This window comes from Sorex araneus, chromosome 3 (assembly GCF_027595985.1).
Source record: "Sorex araneus isolate mSorAra2 chromosome 3, mSorAra2.pri, whole genome shotgun sequence".
NCBI classification, from domain to species: Eukaryota; Metazoa; Chordata; class Mammalia; order Eulipotyphla; family Soricidae; genus Sorex; species Sorex araneus.
This window is the reverse complement of record NC_073304.1, coordinates 86,335,003-86,349,514: the sequence shown is the minus strand read 5'-3', so window position 1 is coordinate 86,349,514 and position 14,512 is coordinate 86,335,003. Positions and strand designations below refer to the sequence as shown.

The window sequence follows — 14,512 nt, the reverse complement described above, 5'->3', positions numbered from 1 at the left end:
TCCTTCCTTCCTTCCTTCCTTCCTTCCTTCCTTCCTTCCTTCCTTCCTTCCTTCCTTCCTTCCTCTCTCCCTCCCTCCCTTTTTTCCTTTCTCCCTCCTTCCCTGCCTCCTTTCCTCCCTCCATATTTCCCTGTCTCCCTCCCTCCTTCTCTCCCTCTCTGCTTGCTTGTTTCCTTCCATTTTTTTTTTTAGGGTGGCACCCCAGTGGTACTCAGGGCTTACTCCTAACTCTACGCTCATTGATCACTCCTGGTAGACTCAGGGGACCATAAGAGGTGCCAGGGATCAAATCTTGCTCAGCCATGTGCAGGGCAAACACCCTACACACTGTACTATTGCTCTGGCCCTCTTTTTTGTAATGCTAGGATGAGCCCCCATCCATCCATTTCAAGTATATAATAATTACTATAAACTTACCAAGTGAGCAGCTGAACTCTTAATACATTTTACTTATTTTTATCTTTGGCACATGATTTATAATACCACTAAAGACAGGGGCTCATCTATGCGTATCCCAACTCCATCCACTCACCAGGGTGTTGCCCCCAATCCCTCCCTATAAATCAATTTTATTTTTTGTCTGGAGTGCTCAGGGCTTACTCCTGGCTCTGTGCTCAGGGATTACTCCTGGCGAGCTCAGGGGACCATATGGGATGCTGGGGATAGAACCTGGGTCATCAGTTGTGTGCAGGGCAAACTGCCCTGCCCACTGTGCTATCACCCGATAAATCAGTTTTGGAACATCTCTATCACAAGGTAAGATTGGTCTAGGTGCTATTTTTTTATTTTGTTTTGTTTTGCCTTTTGGGTCACACCCAGCAATGCTTAGGGGTTACTCCTGGCTCTGCCCTCAGGAACTACTCCTGCGGTGCTGGGGGAACCATATGGGATGCTGGAGATTGAGCCCGGGTCTGCGCATGTGAGGCAAATGCCCTGCCCGCTGTGCTATCGCTCTGGCCCCTGTCTAGGTTCTACTTTTACGTTTATGTTTTGGCGCCACACCCCGTACTCAGGGACTGCTTCTGGCTCTGTGTTCAGGGGTTGCTCCCAGAGGTGCTCAGGGGACTGCGAGTGCTGGGATGGCCCTGGGACTGCACCATGCAGAGCTGCGCTCTGTCCTTTGAACCAACTCCTCAGCCCTGGTCCTGGCAATTTTTCATTATTTTGTTTTAGTTTGGTTTTCAGTCCACACCTAGTGATGCTCGGGTCTTACGCCTGGCTCTGTGCTGAGGGATCATTCCTGGTGTTGCATTGGGGCACTATAGGGGTGCTGGGGATCAAACCCTGGCCTGGCCTGCTGCGTGCAAGACAAATGTCCTACCCACTTTAATATTGCCCCGGCCTTGGTCCTGGGGGTCTTTACTTGCCTTTTGACCCTTTTTCTACCTGTTCAGTAGTGATGTATTTAATATGGGCATCCATCCATTACTCTGCTAAGAAAGCAGAAACCCCTAGAGAAGGGGACAGGCAAGACTCCCTGGGAGGTAGTGGGGACTGGGCACAGGGGTGATCCCTCTTGCAGAATCTGCCATCCCTGGTGGAGCCGCTAGACCTCCTGGATCCACCAGGAGACTTGGTAAATGTGAGCTGAGGGGGAGGTGCCGGAGACAGCTGGACCTGGAGCTCAGTGGGGGGAAAATAATCTAAACTGGGGCTGGAGTGAGAGTACAGTGGGTAGGACGCTTGCCTGGCATGCAGACAACCTTGGTTCAATCCCTGGCATCCCATGCAGTCCCCCAAGCACCATCAGGAGTGATTCCTGAGTGCAGAGACAGGAGTAAATCCTGAGCATCACCAGGTGTGTCCCAAAAACAGAAACCAAAAAAAAAAAAAGAACCCTAAATCAAGGTGGGGTCAGAGGCCCAGCTGTGGTGCCAAACCACGGGAATCTGGGAATCGGGGCCAGCAGCTCCACCCACTGGCCTCCCTGAAAGGGCCTGGGCCGCCGACAGCCCCCACCCACACCCTGTTCCCCCAGCTTGGTCAGCGCGAGCTGCTTAACTCCTCCAGACCCCTGGCCACCCCGAGTGGCTGACGTTCCTTCTTTGCTGAAACTTGTCTGGGTGACTCGAACCTAGGGCATATGGGCCTGGAGGGAGGGCACAGGGCACTGTTTGGCTGTATGCTGAGTGAGAGTTTGGGGAATCGGCCTGGGCTGGGGCAGGCCGAGACCCCCCTGGGAATGGCTTCAACCCACCACTGGGTCCTTCAACCCTTGTGCCGTAGACCTAGAGGCCCGGGAGCGGCAGGCTCAGTCCCAGGGTAGCGAGGAGGAGGAGGAGGGCCGGAGCACCCGGACACTGGAACAGGAGGTGAGCGTCCTAAACCACAGTGCCCAGATGGGAGGGGAAACGGGAGAATGAAAATGAAAGAAAGAAGCACCAGCCATAGAGGCACACTGCGGCGGGGCGGGGGGGGGGGGGGCGTGGAGGAGGGGGAGGAACATGGGTGAAGGGATGGGGGTTGGAGCATTGTACCCCTAAAACTCAATCTTGAATAACTTTGTAAGTCCTTAAGTCATGGAGATTCAACACCCCCTCCCCAAAAGAAAGAAAAAGAGGTGTGTGTCCAGACCCACTGGCGGGGCTACTGGCTCGAGCGGGGAGTGGAGCAGGTGGCCGTGGAGAGTCGGGGTAGGACAGGCCTCGCCCCTGTCCTCCGAGGGCGCTGGGCAATGTGTCCTGCCCGCAGGTCGCTGAGCCCTCTCCCAAGGCACCCGTTCCCAGTGAGCCAACCTGGAACTGGATCTGCACCGAATTCTCGTCCCCCACCCCCACCCCCCACCCCCCACTCTGCAGATCGAGCGCCTGCGGGAGGAGGGGTCCCGGCAGCTGCAGGAGCAGCAGAGGCTCATCCAAGAGCAGCTGCGCCAGGAACGCGAGCTGAGGCTGAGAGGTACGAGGCCCATCGCTGGCCCCGGCGTAGGGGGGTTCCACCGCCAGAGCCCGGTGTGCACCTCACTGGGCCCATTGTCACACGTGCCCTCTGCCTCCCAGGGCTCCGGGGCCTGTTTCCTCCCTGCCGCCCGGCCCGAGGGCCCTGGCATCCACCTGTCTTAGACCCCAAGGTCTGGGCTGCTCTGGAGGCACCGCCAAGGATGAGGGCCTGGGGCGTCTGTCTCGGCCTCCCACCCACCAGGAGCCCGTGGCTGTCCACAGTTTGAGCGAGGCCAGCAGCACACGCCCAGGGGGATGGCATGGGCTCGAGTCTCCCCCTGCAGGCGGTGCCTCAGCAGGACAGACAGCCTCTGGGTCAGGTCCTTCTGGCCCTGGGCAGTCTCCTGTAGGAAAGCATGGCTCCCTGTGAGCCGGCCTGCTCATTGCCCCAACCTCTCTAGGGAAGGCAGAAGACCATGAAGGCAAGGCGACTCCCAAGCTAAAGGTGGGTCCTGTCAGCATCGCGGCCTCCCCGACGAGAGCAGGTGCACTGGGAGCTTCCAGGGCACCAGGAAGTGGCCAGCGAAGGTTTCTCTGTCCCCCAGGTGGCTGTGGGGGAGGGCTGCCCGGAAGTCCCCCCAAAGAGAGCCTCTTAGAGAGTCAGACGGGGGGGTGAGGGGGCGCTGGCACCCTGCCAGTCTGTTTTTGGGGGGAGCACACTCTTGGGAGGGAGCCCCCTAGCCTCTGGGGCCCTCAGAGACCCGGAGGGTGTCTGCTCAGGGCAGGTGATAAGGACGCTGCTGTCTCCTCAGCTGAAGTGGAAATGCAGAAAGGAGGACGAGTCCCAGGGCGGCTACTCCAGAGACGTGCTCCTGCGGCTCCTGCAGAAGGTCTGTTCCCCCTCTTCCCCGCCCACCCCCCTCCTGCCAGCGGCCGCAGGGACAGTCTGGGGTGCTGGCCAGAGCCCCACCAATGTGGCAGGCTTTCCGGGAGCCGGGGTCTGCCCTGGCCGTGCTGGGAGGCAAAGGGCCAGGCTGAGTGTGTTGGGTGAAGGAGGCGGGGCTTCTGGCACCAGGGCCGCGTCCCCCTCGAGGCAGCCCCGGCCCTTCACCCACTGCTCCGTGTGCACCCTGCACTCCCGGAAAGGCAGTCGGCCCGAATCAGCCCGGGCTCAGAGACGGGGCTCCAGAGTGCTTGCTTTGTGCACGGTCTGGGCTTGACCCCTCGCACCGCATGGTTCCCTGTGCACCCACCCAGGACAGGTCCCTGAAGCACTGCTGGGTATGACCCCAAACAAAAGCCAAAACCGGCCCTTTCCATCTCTGATTGCCCTTTTCTGGGTTTGTTTGTTTGGTTGATTGGTTGGTTTTGCTTTTTGGGTTACTTCCTGCTCAGCACTGGAATTACTCCTGCTCCAGCTCCTCTGGGTTGTTTTTGTTGTTGTTGTTGTTTTTGGTGTTTTATTTGTTTTGGGTCACACCCAGTGGTGCTCATGGTTTATTCCTGGCTCTGTGCTCAGGGGTTACTCCTGGCAGGGCTCAGATGGGAGACCAGATGGGGTGCCAGCGATCAAAGCCAGGTCAGCGACGTGTGAGGCAAGCATCCTGCCCAGTGCTCGCTTGCTCTCTCTCTCTGTCCCCTCATGGCCCTTCTCTAGGAACCTGCAGCAAGAACTCTCCCCCCACTCACAGTGCCCTGGAGGGCTGAGAGTGACCAAGCTCGTGTGGGCGGGGCCGACCTGAGGGCTGAGCCGTGCTCACCAGGACCTTGTCCCCACAGTACGGAGAGGTGCTGAACCTGGTGCTTTCCAGTAAGAAGTCGGGCACTGCCGTGGTGGAGTTTGCCACCGTCAAGGCTGCGGTGAGTGCTGCAGAGGCTCTAGGCGTCCACCGGCGCGCTGCCCTTCCAGGGTGGGGACCCAGTTCCATGGGACTGCTGAGTTCCAGCAGCCTCCTCTCAGGGACCCTAGGGCCACCTGGGTGGGAGAAAGCGCAGGCTGTGCCTTCTGCCTCTAGGGGGCGCTGCTCTGCCCTGGCCCGTTGGGTGAGCGGTTAAACCCTGACGCTACTCTTCAGAGGGGTCGAGTGGCTCAGAGTGCGGCTCCAATGCTTTCTGATCGGCTGGACTGACGCCCGGGGCTGGGTGCTGTGGTTGGCAGGAGCTGGCTGTCCAGAATGAAGTAGGCCTGGTTGACAACCCTTTGAAGATTTCCTGGTTGGAGGGACAGCCCCAGGGCGCAGTGGGACACAGCCACCCGGGCCTGTCGCAGGTAAGGGGCCAGGCTCGCCTGCCCAGTGGGGCTGCCCAGGCTTGGCTGCCCTCTTCTACCCGGGCTCTACTCAGGCCGCCTTCCTGGCATGTCCAGGGCCTGCAGAAGTGGGTGGGGTTGGCCCCCTGCCGCCCGAGCCACCCACCCGGGCTCTCGTGCTAGCCTTGAGCCCCTGCGCCTGCCCACCTCCTGCTTCTTCCCCCTCACTTGACTCCCTCCCCCAGGCTCCTAGCACACTCGCTCCCACAGGCTTCTCCTGCCCGCACATGAGTTCACCCGGCACGGGAAGCCTTCCGCATCGAGGCACCCAGCTCTGCTCTCACGTGTGTCCACCCATCTCCTTAGAACTGACACAGGCTCACCTGCTGAGTCCACAGGTGTGAAGCTCGGCCTCCAGCTCCACTCCGAGTGCCCAACTCCATGGACGCTTTGGTCCAGCACCCCTGCTTTCCCAGTCGCACCTGCTCCACTGGGATGGGGCAAAGCACTGGGACCGAGTAGAGCCCGCCTTCTCTGCAGTGGCCAGGGCCAGTCGGGCCCTCCAGCTGCTGTGCCCAGAGGGCATTGTTCTCACTACCTCCGTCACATCCCCTGTGCCCCTCAGCTGCCCGAGAGGACAGGATCCCTTGGGGAGTGACCGAGACTCCGGCTGGAGCAGGGAAGGAGCCATTCCGTGCTCAGCCCCGGCCCCTGGGTAGACCTCACTCGCCACCAGCAAGTTGCAGCCCTCTGCAGCCCAGGCACCTCGAAGGTGCCATGACAAAGCACTTTATTCACTGTCCCCTTGCAGCTGACACACCCGTACAGGAGGGAAGGAGGGGTGCAGGGCTTGGGTGTAGAAGCTTCTAGCTCCCCTCAGCCACACTCGGAAAGGCCTGAGGCGTTAGCCCTGACCAGCCCAGCCCTGCCCACGTGTCAAAGCTTCTGTCCAGGTCACGGGCGGGGCGGGGCACATCCTGTGGCCTTGACCCAGTGGGCTCTGCCCCGGTTGGCAGCCCCATCATCAGGGTTCAGGCAAGGAGAGCTCCCGGCTGGCGGCGGCTGCTGGAACCGGTGCTGCTGCTTCCTGGAGCTGTGTGTCCACCCGCTGATCCAGTTCTCTCGTTCACAGGGCGCGGAGGGGGTCAGCTATGGTTTCGTTGCCTTTCCTACGGACTCCGTCACTTACAAAGCACCCCCTGTGCCCTGTGCAAGGCAAGGCTGTGCCTGTGGCTCACGCTCCAGAAGCCCCTTGCTCGGGTCCAGGGAGCATCCCAGGCAGCCGTGTTGGCAGCTGAGTCTGAGCCCTCTCTGTGTCTCTGTCTCCTTTGCAGGGCATGCATCCCTCACCCATGCCACTGACACCCTAGAAACTTCCCTCCAACCATGCCAACGGTCCCTGCATCACAAGGCATGAGTGGCCACTGAGCACTAGAAATTGAGCTCAAGGGACTAAAGAGGGATTTTTTTCATTGTACTTCATTCCAGTTGGGCTGGAAAGATAGCACAGCGGGGAGGGTGTTTGCCTTGCACCTGGCCGACCCGGATTCGACTCCTTTGTCCCTCTTGGAGAGCCTGGCAAGCTACCAAGACTATCTCACCTGCACAGCAGAGCCTGGCAAGCTACCGGTGGCATATTCGATATGCCAAAAACAGTAACAACAAATCTCATAGTGGAGATGTTACTGGTGCCCGCTCAAGCAAATGGATGAACAATGGAATGACAGTGATACAATGACAGTGATACTTCATTCCAGTTAATTTAATCTGGGGTTTTGGTTGGGGTGGTTTTTTTTTTTTTTTTTTGGTTTTGGTTTTGGTTTTGAGGCCACACCCAGCTACTCCTGGCTACTCCCAGCCCTGTGCTCCCAGTGGTGCCAGCGGTTGGACCCAGGCCTCCAGCTTGCAAAGCTGGAACTCTCGCTGGCCACTGTGCAGTAACTGGTGCCACGAAAGGGCCAGGGTGGGATCTTTCTCAGCCTCTCCCTGTAGATCTCGATCTCTGGCCACTGCTGCCCAGAGTTGCCCTGTAGCCTCTTCCTGTGACAGTGACTTCGGGGCACCTGGCTTTACTGCCCGGTCTGACTCAGCCCCTGCCGGCCCACCCCTCTGCCAGGCCCTGTCTTGGCCATGTCCGCCCCCTCAACCTCCCAGCTCACCCTGCAAGCGGGGAGATGGGGGAACCCTGGTCTCCTGACCGGACCCTTTTCCTTCATCTTCCACCTGGTTCCCCAGGCTCTTCCAGTCACCCCAGCTGGGCTCACCCTCACCCCATTCAGAAGCTGGGCTCGCTGGGAAATTGCTCCCTCAGCAGCTGCAGAACTTCCTCAAGAAGAGAAATCCCCAGGTCCACTTTGAAGGAGAAGAAGGGGTCACTGAGGTCCGGAGCGGGTGTCCTCGGGAAGGGGGGGCTGTCCAGCAGTTCCTCTTCCGAGTACTGGTCCAGCGGGCCCGCCAGGGAGATGGACGAGGGCAGGGTGGTCGGGTAGGCGGGCGGGGGCTCCAGGATGTTGGGACAGCTGGTGCTCTCTCGGTAGAGCCGCGGGGGCTTGGGCGGGGCCAGCAGCGTGGCCCGGGGCTGCTCGTCCCCCCAGAGTGGCAGGCGCCGGCCGTCGGGGCGCCCCCGCAGCTCGCGGATGACCTCGCGGTTGCTGTACTCCTCGTGGTCCCCGCCTGCCGTGCTGGCCTGGCTGAGCACGCTGCCCTGGCGCCGCAGGAGGCGCCGCGGCCGGCCCAGGCTCAGGCGCTTGAAGAAGGAGGCGTTGCGGAAGGAGCCCTTCCTCCAGGTCTCCATGGGCCCCTCCCCAGGAGCCCGCGCCCGGGTCCGCTCGCTCAGGAGCCAGGTTCGGCGCAGCCGGTGCCCATGAGGCGCGGACTCAGCGCCGAGCCAGGGCGCGCATCTCGGAGGGCGGGCTGGCAGGTCCCACCGCGCGCGCCCCCGTCCGCCGCGCCGAGAGCGAGAGCGTCCCTGGCGACCGGCCGGAGTGGCCTGGTTACTTGATAGGACAGTGGAAAAACTCCCCGCCGAGGAAGCAGCCGCACTTACCGGGGCCGAGTGGGGGCAGCGCCGGCCGTGGCTCTGGACCGCCCGCCCGCCCGTGCCGTCGGGGCGCACCCAGCCCCGGCGCGGCTCCCGGCTCGGCTCGGCGGTGTGCAGTGCGCGGTGTGCGGCGGCGGGTGGCGAGCAGCTGCGCTGTTGTTTCCAGCTGACTCAGTCAGGTGGGAAGCCGGGTTTCGTGCTGAGGTAATTGCAGCATCCGCGTGCGGGATCGGGGCCGCCGAGGCCAACACCCCAGGGCACTGGGAGCTTCAGATTCCTCTGGGGACCTGTCCTGCGCGCAGCCTGCCTTTGTGTGTCACCCGCTGCGCTGGGCCCGCGCGCCCCCCCAACCCCCCCCTTCCTGCCGTGTGTCTGCGAGGGAGGTCGGGGGCGGGAGGTAATTGGAAGGCCTGCACGAGGACAGTGATTGGGAAGGAAGAGACCTGTCGTTGGGGTGGTGACTCAGCCCCGTGACAGGCCCTCATTAGCAGAGCCTGGGGCAGCCCCATGCCTGCGAAAGGCCGAAAGGCCGGCTCCTCCTGGGCTGGGCCCGGGGCATGCAGAGGATAACCTCAGGTTTTCCAGGCACTGTAGCATGATTTTGGGGGAGGGGTGGGGGTGGGGTCATAGCTCAGCCTCCTACAGCCCCTGGTTTCCATACAGTGTCAGGGCAGGGGGCAGCTGAAGGCGGGGCTCCTGCTGTTTCCAATCATTTTTGCACCAGTGCTCCAGCACCCTGGGCCCTCCATAGGGGTCCCTTCTCTGGGGGGCACAGGGCAGGGCCACATCTCTGGGGCTGCCAGACCTGTGCCTGGTGCTCTGGCCCAGGCTGAGAGGAACAGGGCATGGGGCTGAGCAGCATCCTGGGTCTCTGCATCCTTTCAGTCCAGCCGGTTGGCAGGGCCTGGCATTAAACCCCAGCCACTCCCTCTCGCTCCCCGGGTCACTGGCCACCCCACTCTGCCCTGGTGTGTACCAGCGGGACACCCTGAGGAACGGGTTCAGCAGCCTGCTCGGCCCACACGGCTTGCCTGGGTGGGCGCCCCACTTCCCCCAGCCCGTAGGGGGCGGTGGCTTGGTTCCACAAGACCTTATCAGGTCGGGGCGGGTGGCTCCCCCTGACAGGCAGCCACAGAACGGCTGTTTATTATTCTTTTTATTATTACAATATAGTGCTCTTTAATCCCCAGCCCTGCTGTCGAGATCATAAAGGAAAAGCCACAGGCCCTGCCCTCCAGGAGCACTGGTGTCAGGGTTTGACAGGGGAGCCGGCCTCCTGCTTCTCTCCCTGTCAAGGGAGGTGGTGTGGGGGGTACACCCCTGACAACCTCGCTTCCCTGGAAGCCTGTGAGGAGGGGGTAGCCGCAGGGGCGGCGGGAAGGGTGTCAGAGACAGCTAAGCGGAAGGCAGACAGGGCTGGTACAAGCTTGAGGAAGTGACTAACGAAGAAAAGATGAAGCCAAGCTGATGCCGGAATGAGGGCCTGGCCGGGTGGGAGGGCTGAGTGGTGACGGGTGGGGACGGGCAGAAGCAGCAGTGGGAGGCTGGCGGGCTTGCTTGATCCTGGCCTTTCCGCCCTGCCTCCTCCCCCTGGCTCGGCTGCATGCCCCAAGTCTGGGGAGCGGTGTCCTGACCTCGCCCTGTCCCCCTCTCTGTCTCCAGGGCTCATTGGTGTCTGAGAGGGACTACGAGAGCCTGGTCATGATGCGCCTGCGCCAGGCGGCCGAGCGGCAGCAGCTGATGGCCCAGATGCAGCAGGAGGATGAGACGGGGCAGCTCACCTAGTGCGCTCCCAGCCCTCAGCCCTTCGCTTCAACTTTGCCAATAAACCTTTGTGTGTGTTTTTTTTTTAAGAGTCATTCTCTTATTGCAGAGAGGGTTGTAGGGTGCCAGTCTGCCTACAACCAAGGGTGGCCCTGGTTTCTGGGACCTGAGTCTGTGGGCCCCACCCAGACTTCCCTTCCGGGAGAGTGGAGAGTGGGCAGCTCCCCGGGGGGTGAGGCACGCCACGGGCCGAGGGGCAGGTGCCAGCCGAGCAGAGCGCAACCACTCATCACAGCCTTTTATTAGCTTGGACCAGCCACCCAGGACCTGCCCGCCCATCCACCCAGCCTTGGACTGTACTCCTCAGGGCCCGGCTCCTGCCCAGGTACAGCCTGGCCCCAGAACATGGCTTCTCCAGGACCCGCAGCCAGATCTGGCGCTAGGAGTGCTCCCCTGCTGCTATCAGAGATTAGTCAGTCGATGCCCAGGGATGCCAGGTTGAGGAAAACACTGGTCCGGGAGCAGAGGTGGAGGGCTGTGAGTGAGTTGGGGCTCGGGGAGCTGAGCCGAGCCGAGCTGAGGAGCTGAGACCCGCCACTCTAAAGAGGGGATGCCTGCCAGCTCCTGTGGGAGGGGTCACTCCTTGTGCAGGCACCACACTATCATCTGGCCCACCCCCGTCATGCTCAGCACCCGGAAGCCCTTGTATTCCAGTTTGTCCAGGACTCTTCGAGGCGGGTCATTGACGTAGTACTCGCTACTGTGAAGAGGAAAGCGAGAGGGTCTGGGTGAGCAGTGACCCCACAAACTCCCGCGGAGCTCGCCTCTGCCCCCAGAGAGGGCCCCCAGGTGCGGTGCCTCGGTGCAAACTGCATCCAGTCCTGAAGAGTACAGGACCTGGCACCCCTTAGGCCCTCCTGCCCCTTAGCTGCGCCTCCCAGCAACTTGAGGAGGGCGCCAGAGGTGTCCTTGTTTATAAGGAGCAGGCCCGGAGTCCAGCATCTTTCCAAGCTCAGACCCCTAGTGGAAGCCACGAGAAGGAGCTGAGGAGTGAGGCCGGCAGCTGGCTCCTCCTCAGGTCCCTCTAGCCTACAGCCTGGCGCAGACTCTGTTACCTCCCAGCATGGTGCCCTGCTTTTAGGGTTCGGGAGGGCCAGTAGTGAGGTGAAGGGCTCAAAAGCACCAAGCTTGGTATGTTGTTATACTTGCTAGCTCATCCCCTTTGAAACTAGGCTCCCTGGCACCCCCTCTTTGGAGTTCTTGGTCTGTGTGGCCAAGTTCCTCCTGCCTCCTGGGACCCGGGCTGCCTGCACTGCCTGCATCTAGCTAGGGTGTTGCTTTAAGGTGAGAGGATGGGCCCAGAGAGATAGCACAGGGGTGACGGTGCTTGCCTCACACACGGCTCACCCAGGTTTGAATCCCCAGCACCGTTCGGTTCCCTAAGCACTGCCCAGAGTGATCCCTGGACACCACTGGGTGTGGCCCCCAAACCAAAGAACCAAACAGAGATGACAGAACAGCCCACTTAAGAGGCTGTACAAAGGAGGGTGGGGGTGGGGGCTGCGCACAGGACCCCCAGATTGCTAGAGAACAGAGCCCTGGAGTGCAGGTAGAAGGGCTCGAGTTCGGGCAGTGACATTGTCCCTGGGCCTTACGGGAGCAGGGACAGGTCACGTGGCTGCAGGGAGAAGATTGGTAGGAAAGCTCCTGGATACTTACAAGTTGTTTCCCGGGAAGCTTCTCTTTGAGGCCCCAAGAAACTCCATCAATTCTTTATTCGAGAATTCATCGCCCACTGTGGTGGGACCCACCTCCTGCAAAGTAAAAGCCACAGAGGCTGCAGACAGCACCAGGAAGAGGTGGAAGCTGGCCAGGTCCATCTCCCCAGCCACCAGCCCTTAGCTTCCCTCAAAGGCCACGGCAGGCAGAGTCCATCAGACCCCTCTGAGGGCTCCCTCCCACCTCCATCTATCCACGAACCATCCCTTTTCTGCCAAACTTACACCAAGTTTGCGTGCATCAGAAACACCTGGAGGAGAACTGTGGAAACCTGTGTTTGAATATTTCTCATTGTAACCAGCAAGTGGACACAACCTATAGGTCTGTCATCTGAGAGACCTATGGCATAGCCCTAGGATGGAACCTGACTTGGTGGCACAGAGAAATGATGAGCTGCGCTGTGGCTGGACGTGAAGATATTACATATGTGAGAAAAACTTCCTCCCCCACCAAATGTTCTGTTGCATATTTCCACCAGGGTCATGGAGGGGAGGGAGGGGCCTCTAAGGTTCCAGGTATGGGAACAGCATTTCTTTTAAAGGAATGGAAATCTTCTAATACTAATTGCAGAATTCTGAATTGCCACAATAAACACAATAAATCCCGTTTAGTTGTATTTTTCTTTTTTTTTTTGCTTTTTGGGTCACACCTGGTGATGCACAGGGGTTACTCCTGGCTCTGCACTCAGGAATTATTCCTGGCAGTGCTCGGGGGACCATATGGGATGCTGGGATTTGAACCCGGGTCGGCCGCGTGCAAGGCAAACGCCCTACCCGCTGTGCTATTGCTCCAGCCCCTGTTTAGTTGTATTTTTCAATTGACTTCAAAGATGTATGAGTTACACACAGGGAGGCTCTTATATTTAAAAGCAGGATGGAGAATTACAGAATCCCTAAGCTCCGGGTTTAGAGAATGTTTCAGAAGTCTGGAAAGAGACCCCCGGGGGCCCCCATTTTAAGTACTGCTCAGGTGGCTGTAGCAGCCCTATACCTGCTGCCGTAGGGCACTGCCAAGACCTCATTGTCACAGAATGTGCCACACCACCCCTACCTTCACCCCCCATCCCATCCAAAGGAGTTGGGGGCTGGGTAGGAGGTGGGAAGGGGCAGAAGAGCAGGACAGGGATCCAGTCATTTCATTCCACTCATTTTTTTTCCTTTTTGTTTTTGGGCCACACCCTGGGGTGCTCCAGACTTACTCTTGGCTCGGCTCCTGGAGGTGCTCCAGGGACCATATGTGGTGCTGATAATTCACACTGGAGACAGTTGTGTGCAAGGAAGTTCCTTCACCACTGTACTATCTCTCTGGCCCATTCACATCAATCTGAAGCTAACAGGGGACTGGAGGACTAATTCTCTCTCTCTCTCTCTCTCTCTCTCTCTCTCTCTCTCTCTCTCTCTCTCTCTCTCTCTCTCTCTCTTCTGTGTGTGTGTGTGTTCTCTCTCTGTCTCTGATTCTCTCTGTCTCTCTGCTTGTTTGGGGACCACACCCAGTGGTTCTCAGAGCTTATTCCTGGCTTTGCTCTCAGTGGTCACACCTACTAGGATTTGGGGAATCATATAGGGTGTGGGGGAATCAAACCCAGGCCACCTGCAAAGCAAATGCCGTATCTGCTGTATTATCTCTCCCGCCTCTAATTGCACCATCTCTGGACAGATGGGGAGAAAGGGACGTGACGTTTTTGTTTCTTTTTGCAGTGAAGGGGAGTGAGCACACGCGGGGCAAGCGCACTAGCGCTGGGCTTATCCGGATCTGCAGGACTTCTGACCCCTGACTGGAGTTCTCCTGCCGCTATTTCCGTGTTCTTCCTTTCTTCAACAGGCGTTTCTGTCTTCCCGTGCCCTAGAGCTCGTGAAAGAGCTTCCAAATGCAGCCAGTGATTTGGCGCTGGTTTTCAGCGCCTGAGCACGCTTTTCTTTTCAAAGCTTTTCCCTTTCCCCCCCACTTTCCCTTTTTGTTTACTCCGGAGCGCTTCAGTGTGCTGCAAGGCGGGGGTTGCATATGTGAGGTCAGGTTTTCCAGGTCCCCGAGACTCAAATTCCCTCGGCCAGGGCGGGGACGACGGGCGCAGCAAAGGACACCCGCTCCTGGCCCCCTTCGCGGCCGGCCCTGGAGGCTCGGGATCGGCCCCAGCTCGTCAGGTCCCGGGATCTCGGCAGTGGAGCGCGACCCCCAGCTGGCGAGGGGGCGTGTCCGGGGCGCCCCCGGAAGCCCCCCAAGCAGCAGCTAGAGCCGCGGTACTTACCACGCGGTTCCGGGCGCTGATGAGCAGGTAGGGCATGGTGAGTACGACCTGGCCAGGCTCTCAGCCGCGGCTCTGTGCTCCGTGCAGACCCTCCGCGTCCACTCCCGCTCCTCGGACTCGGGCCTCGAGCGACGCCAACGCCCCTGACCGCGCGGCCGGCCAATCAGGAGCGGGCGCCGTGACGCGCCCCGGCGCTTTTCTAGCGGGACCTGCCCCCTGCGGTCGCCGCTGGTCCCCCGCAGTGAGACCTCTGGTTTCCGCGGGTGGTCCGGTCGGGCGGCGGGCGCGGGGGGGAGGGAGGGAGCCGCTCTCGCACGCGGGACGTGGGGCCCGGAGCGCGCCGCTAGTGGCTCGGAGCGTGGGCGCGGCGCCCAGTGCGCGTGGTGACCTTGCACCTCGTCACCTCCAGTAACAGGTTCCAAAGTCCCGCTGGTCCCCAGCCTTTGTCCGAATGAAACGGCAGAGAGCAAAAGGTGGCCCCACGGAGGCCGCCCGGTTCCAGCCCCCCCCCCCCCATCCAGGTAAAGCTTGTAACGAACCCCCCCACCCCTCGCCGCAGT

The 14,512-nt window shown here is 60.2% G+C and overlaps 3 protein-coding genes across 3 annotated transcripts in view; 1 reads left to right on the top strand and 2 right to left on the bottom strand.

The window, feature by feature from the left end:
- The window catches only part of DNAJC17 (DnaJ heat shock protein family (Hsp40) member C17), a 31,593-nt gene extending 21,581 nt beyond the window's left edge, over positions 1-10,012 (top strand). Inside the window, exons 5-11 of the mRNA XM_004609575.2 lie at positions 2,227-2,312; positions 2,799-2,895; positions 3,338-3,381; positions 3,689-3,766; positions 4,656-4,736; positions 5,035-5,145; positions 9,827-10,012. Of these exons, the coding sequence (XP_004609632.2) occupies positions 2,227-2,312; positions 2,799-2,895; positions 3,338-3,381; positions 3,689-3,766; positions 4,656-4,736; positions 5,035-5,145; positions 9,827-9,949 (620 nt within the window). The 3' untranslated portion in view covers positions 9,950-10,012. The remainder of the gene's footprint in view (positions 1-2,226; positions 2,313-2,798; positions 2,896-3,337; positions 3,382-3,688; positions 3,767-4,655; positions 4,737-5,034; positions 5,146-9,826) is intronic.
- C3H15orf62 (chromosome 3 C15orf62 homolog) lies at positions 5,876-9,962 on the bottom strand. Its single transcript, XM_055132507.1, has one exon. It carries the CDS (start codon positions 7,916-7,918, stop codon positions 7,400-7,402), a length of 519 nt encoding a protein of 172 aa, XP_054988482.1. The 5' UTR covers positions 7,919-9,962; the 3' UTR covers positions 5,876-7,399.
- A 202-nt stretch (positions 10,013-10,214) lies between the features above and the next one.
- On the bottom strand, positions 10,215-14,285 carry GCHFR (GTP cyclohydrolase I feedback regulator). Its single transcript, XM_004609573.2, has 3 exons — positions 13,953-14,285; positions 11,648-11,742; positions 10,215-10,688 (listed from the first exon to the last, which is right to left on the bottom strand). The coding sequence occupies exons 1-3, from the start codon at positions 13,986-13,988 to the stop codon at positions 10,565-10,567; spliced, it is 255 nt and encodes an 84-aa protein (XP_004609630.1). The 5' UTR covers positions 13,989-14,285; the 3' UTR covers positions 10,215-10,564.
- Positions 14,286-14,512: the final 227 nt, after the last annotated feature.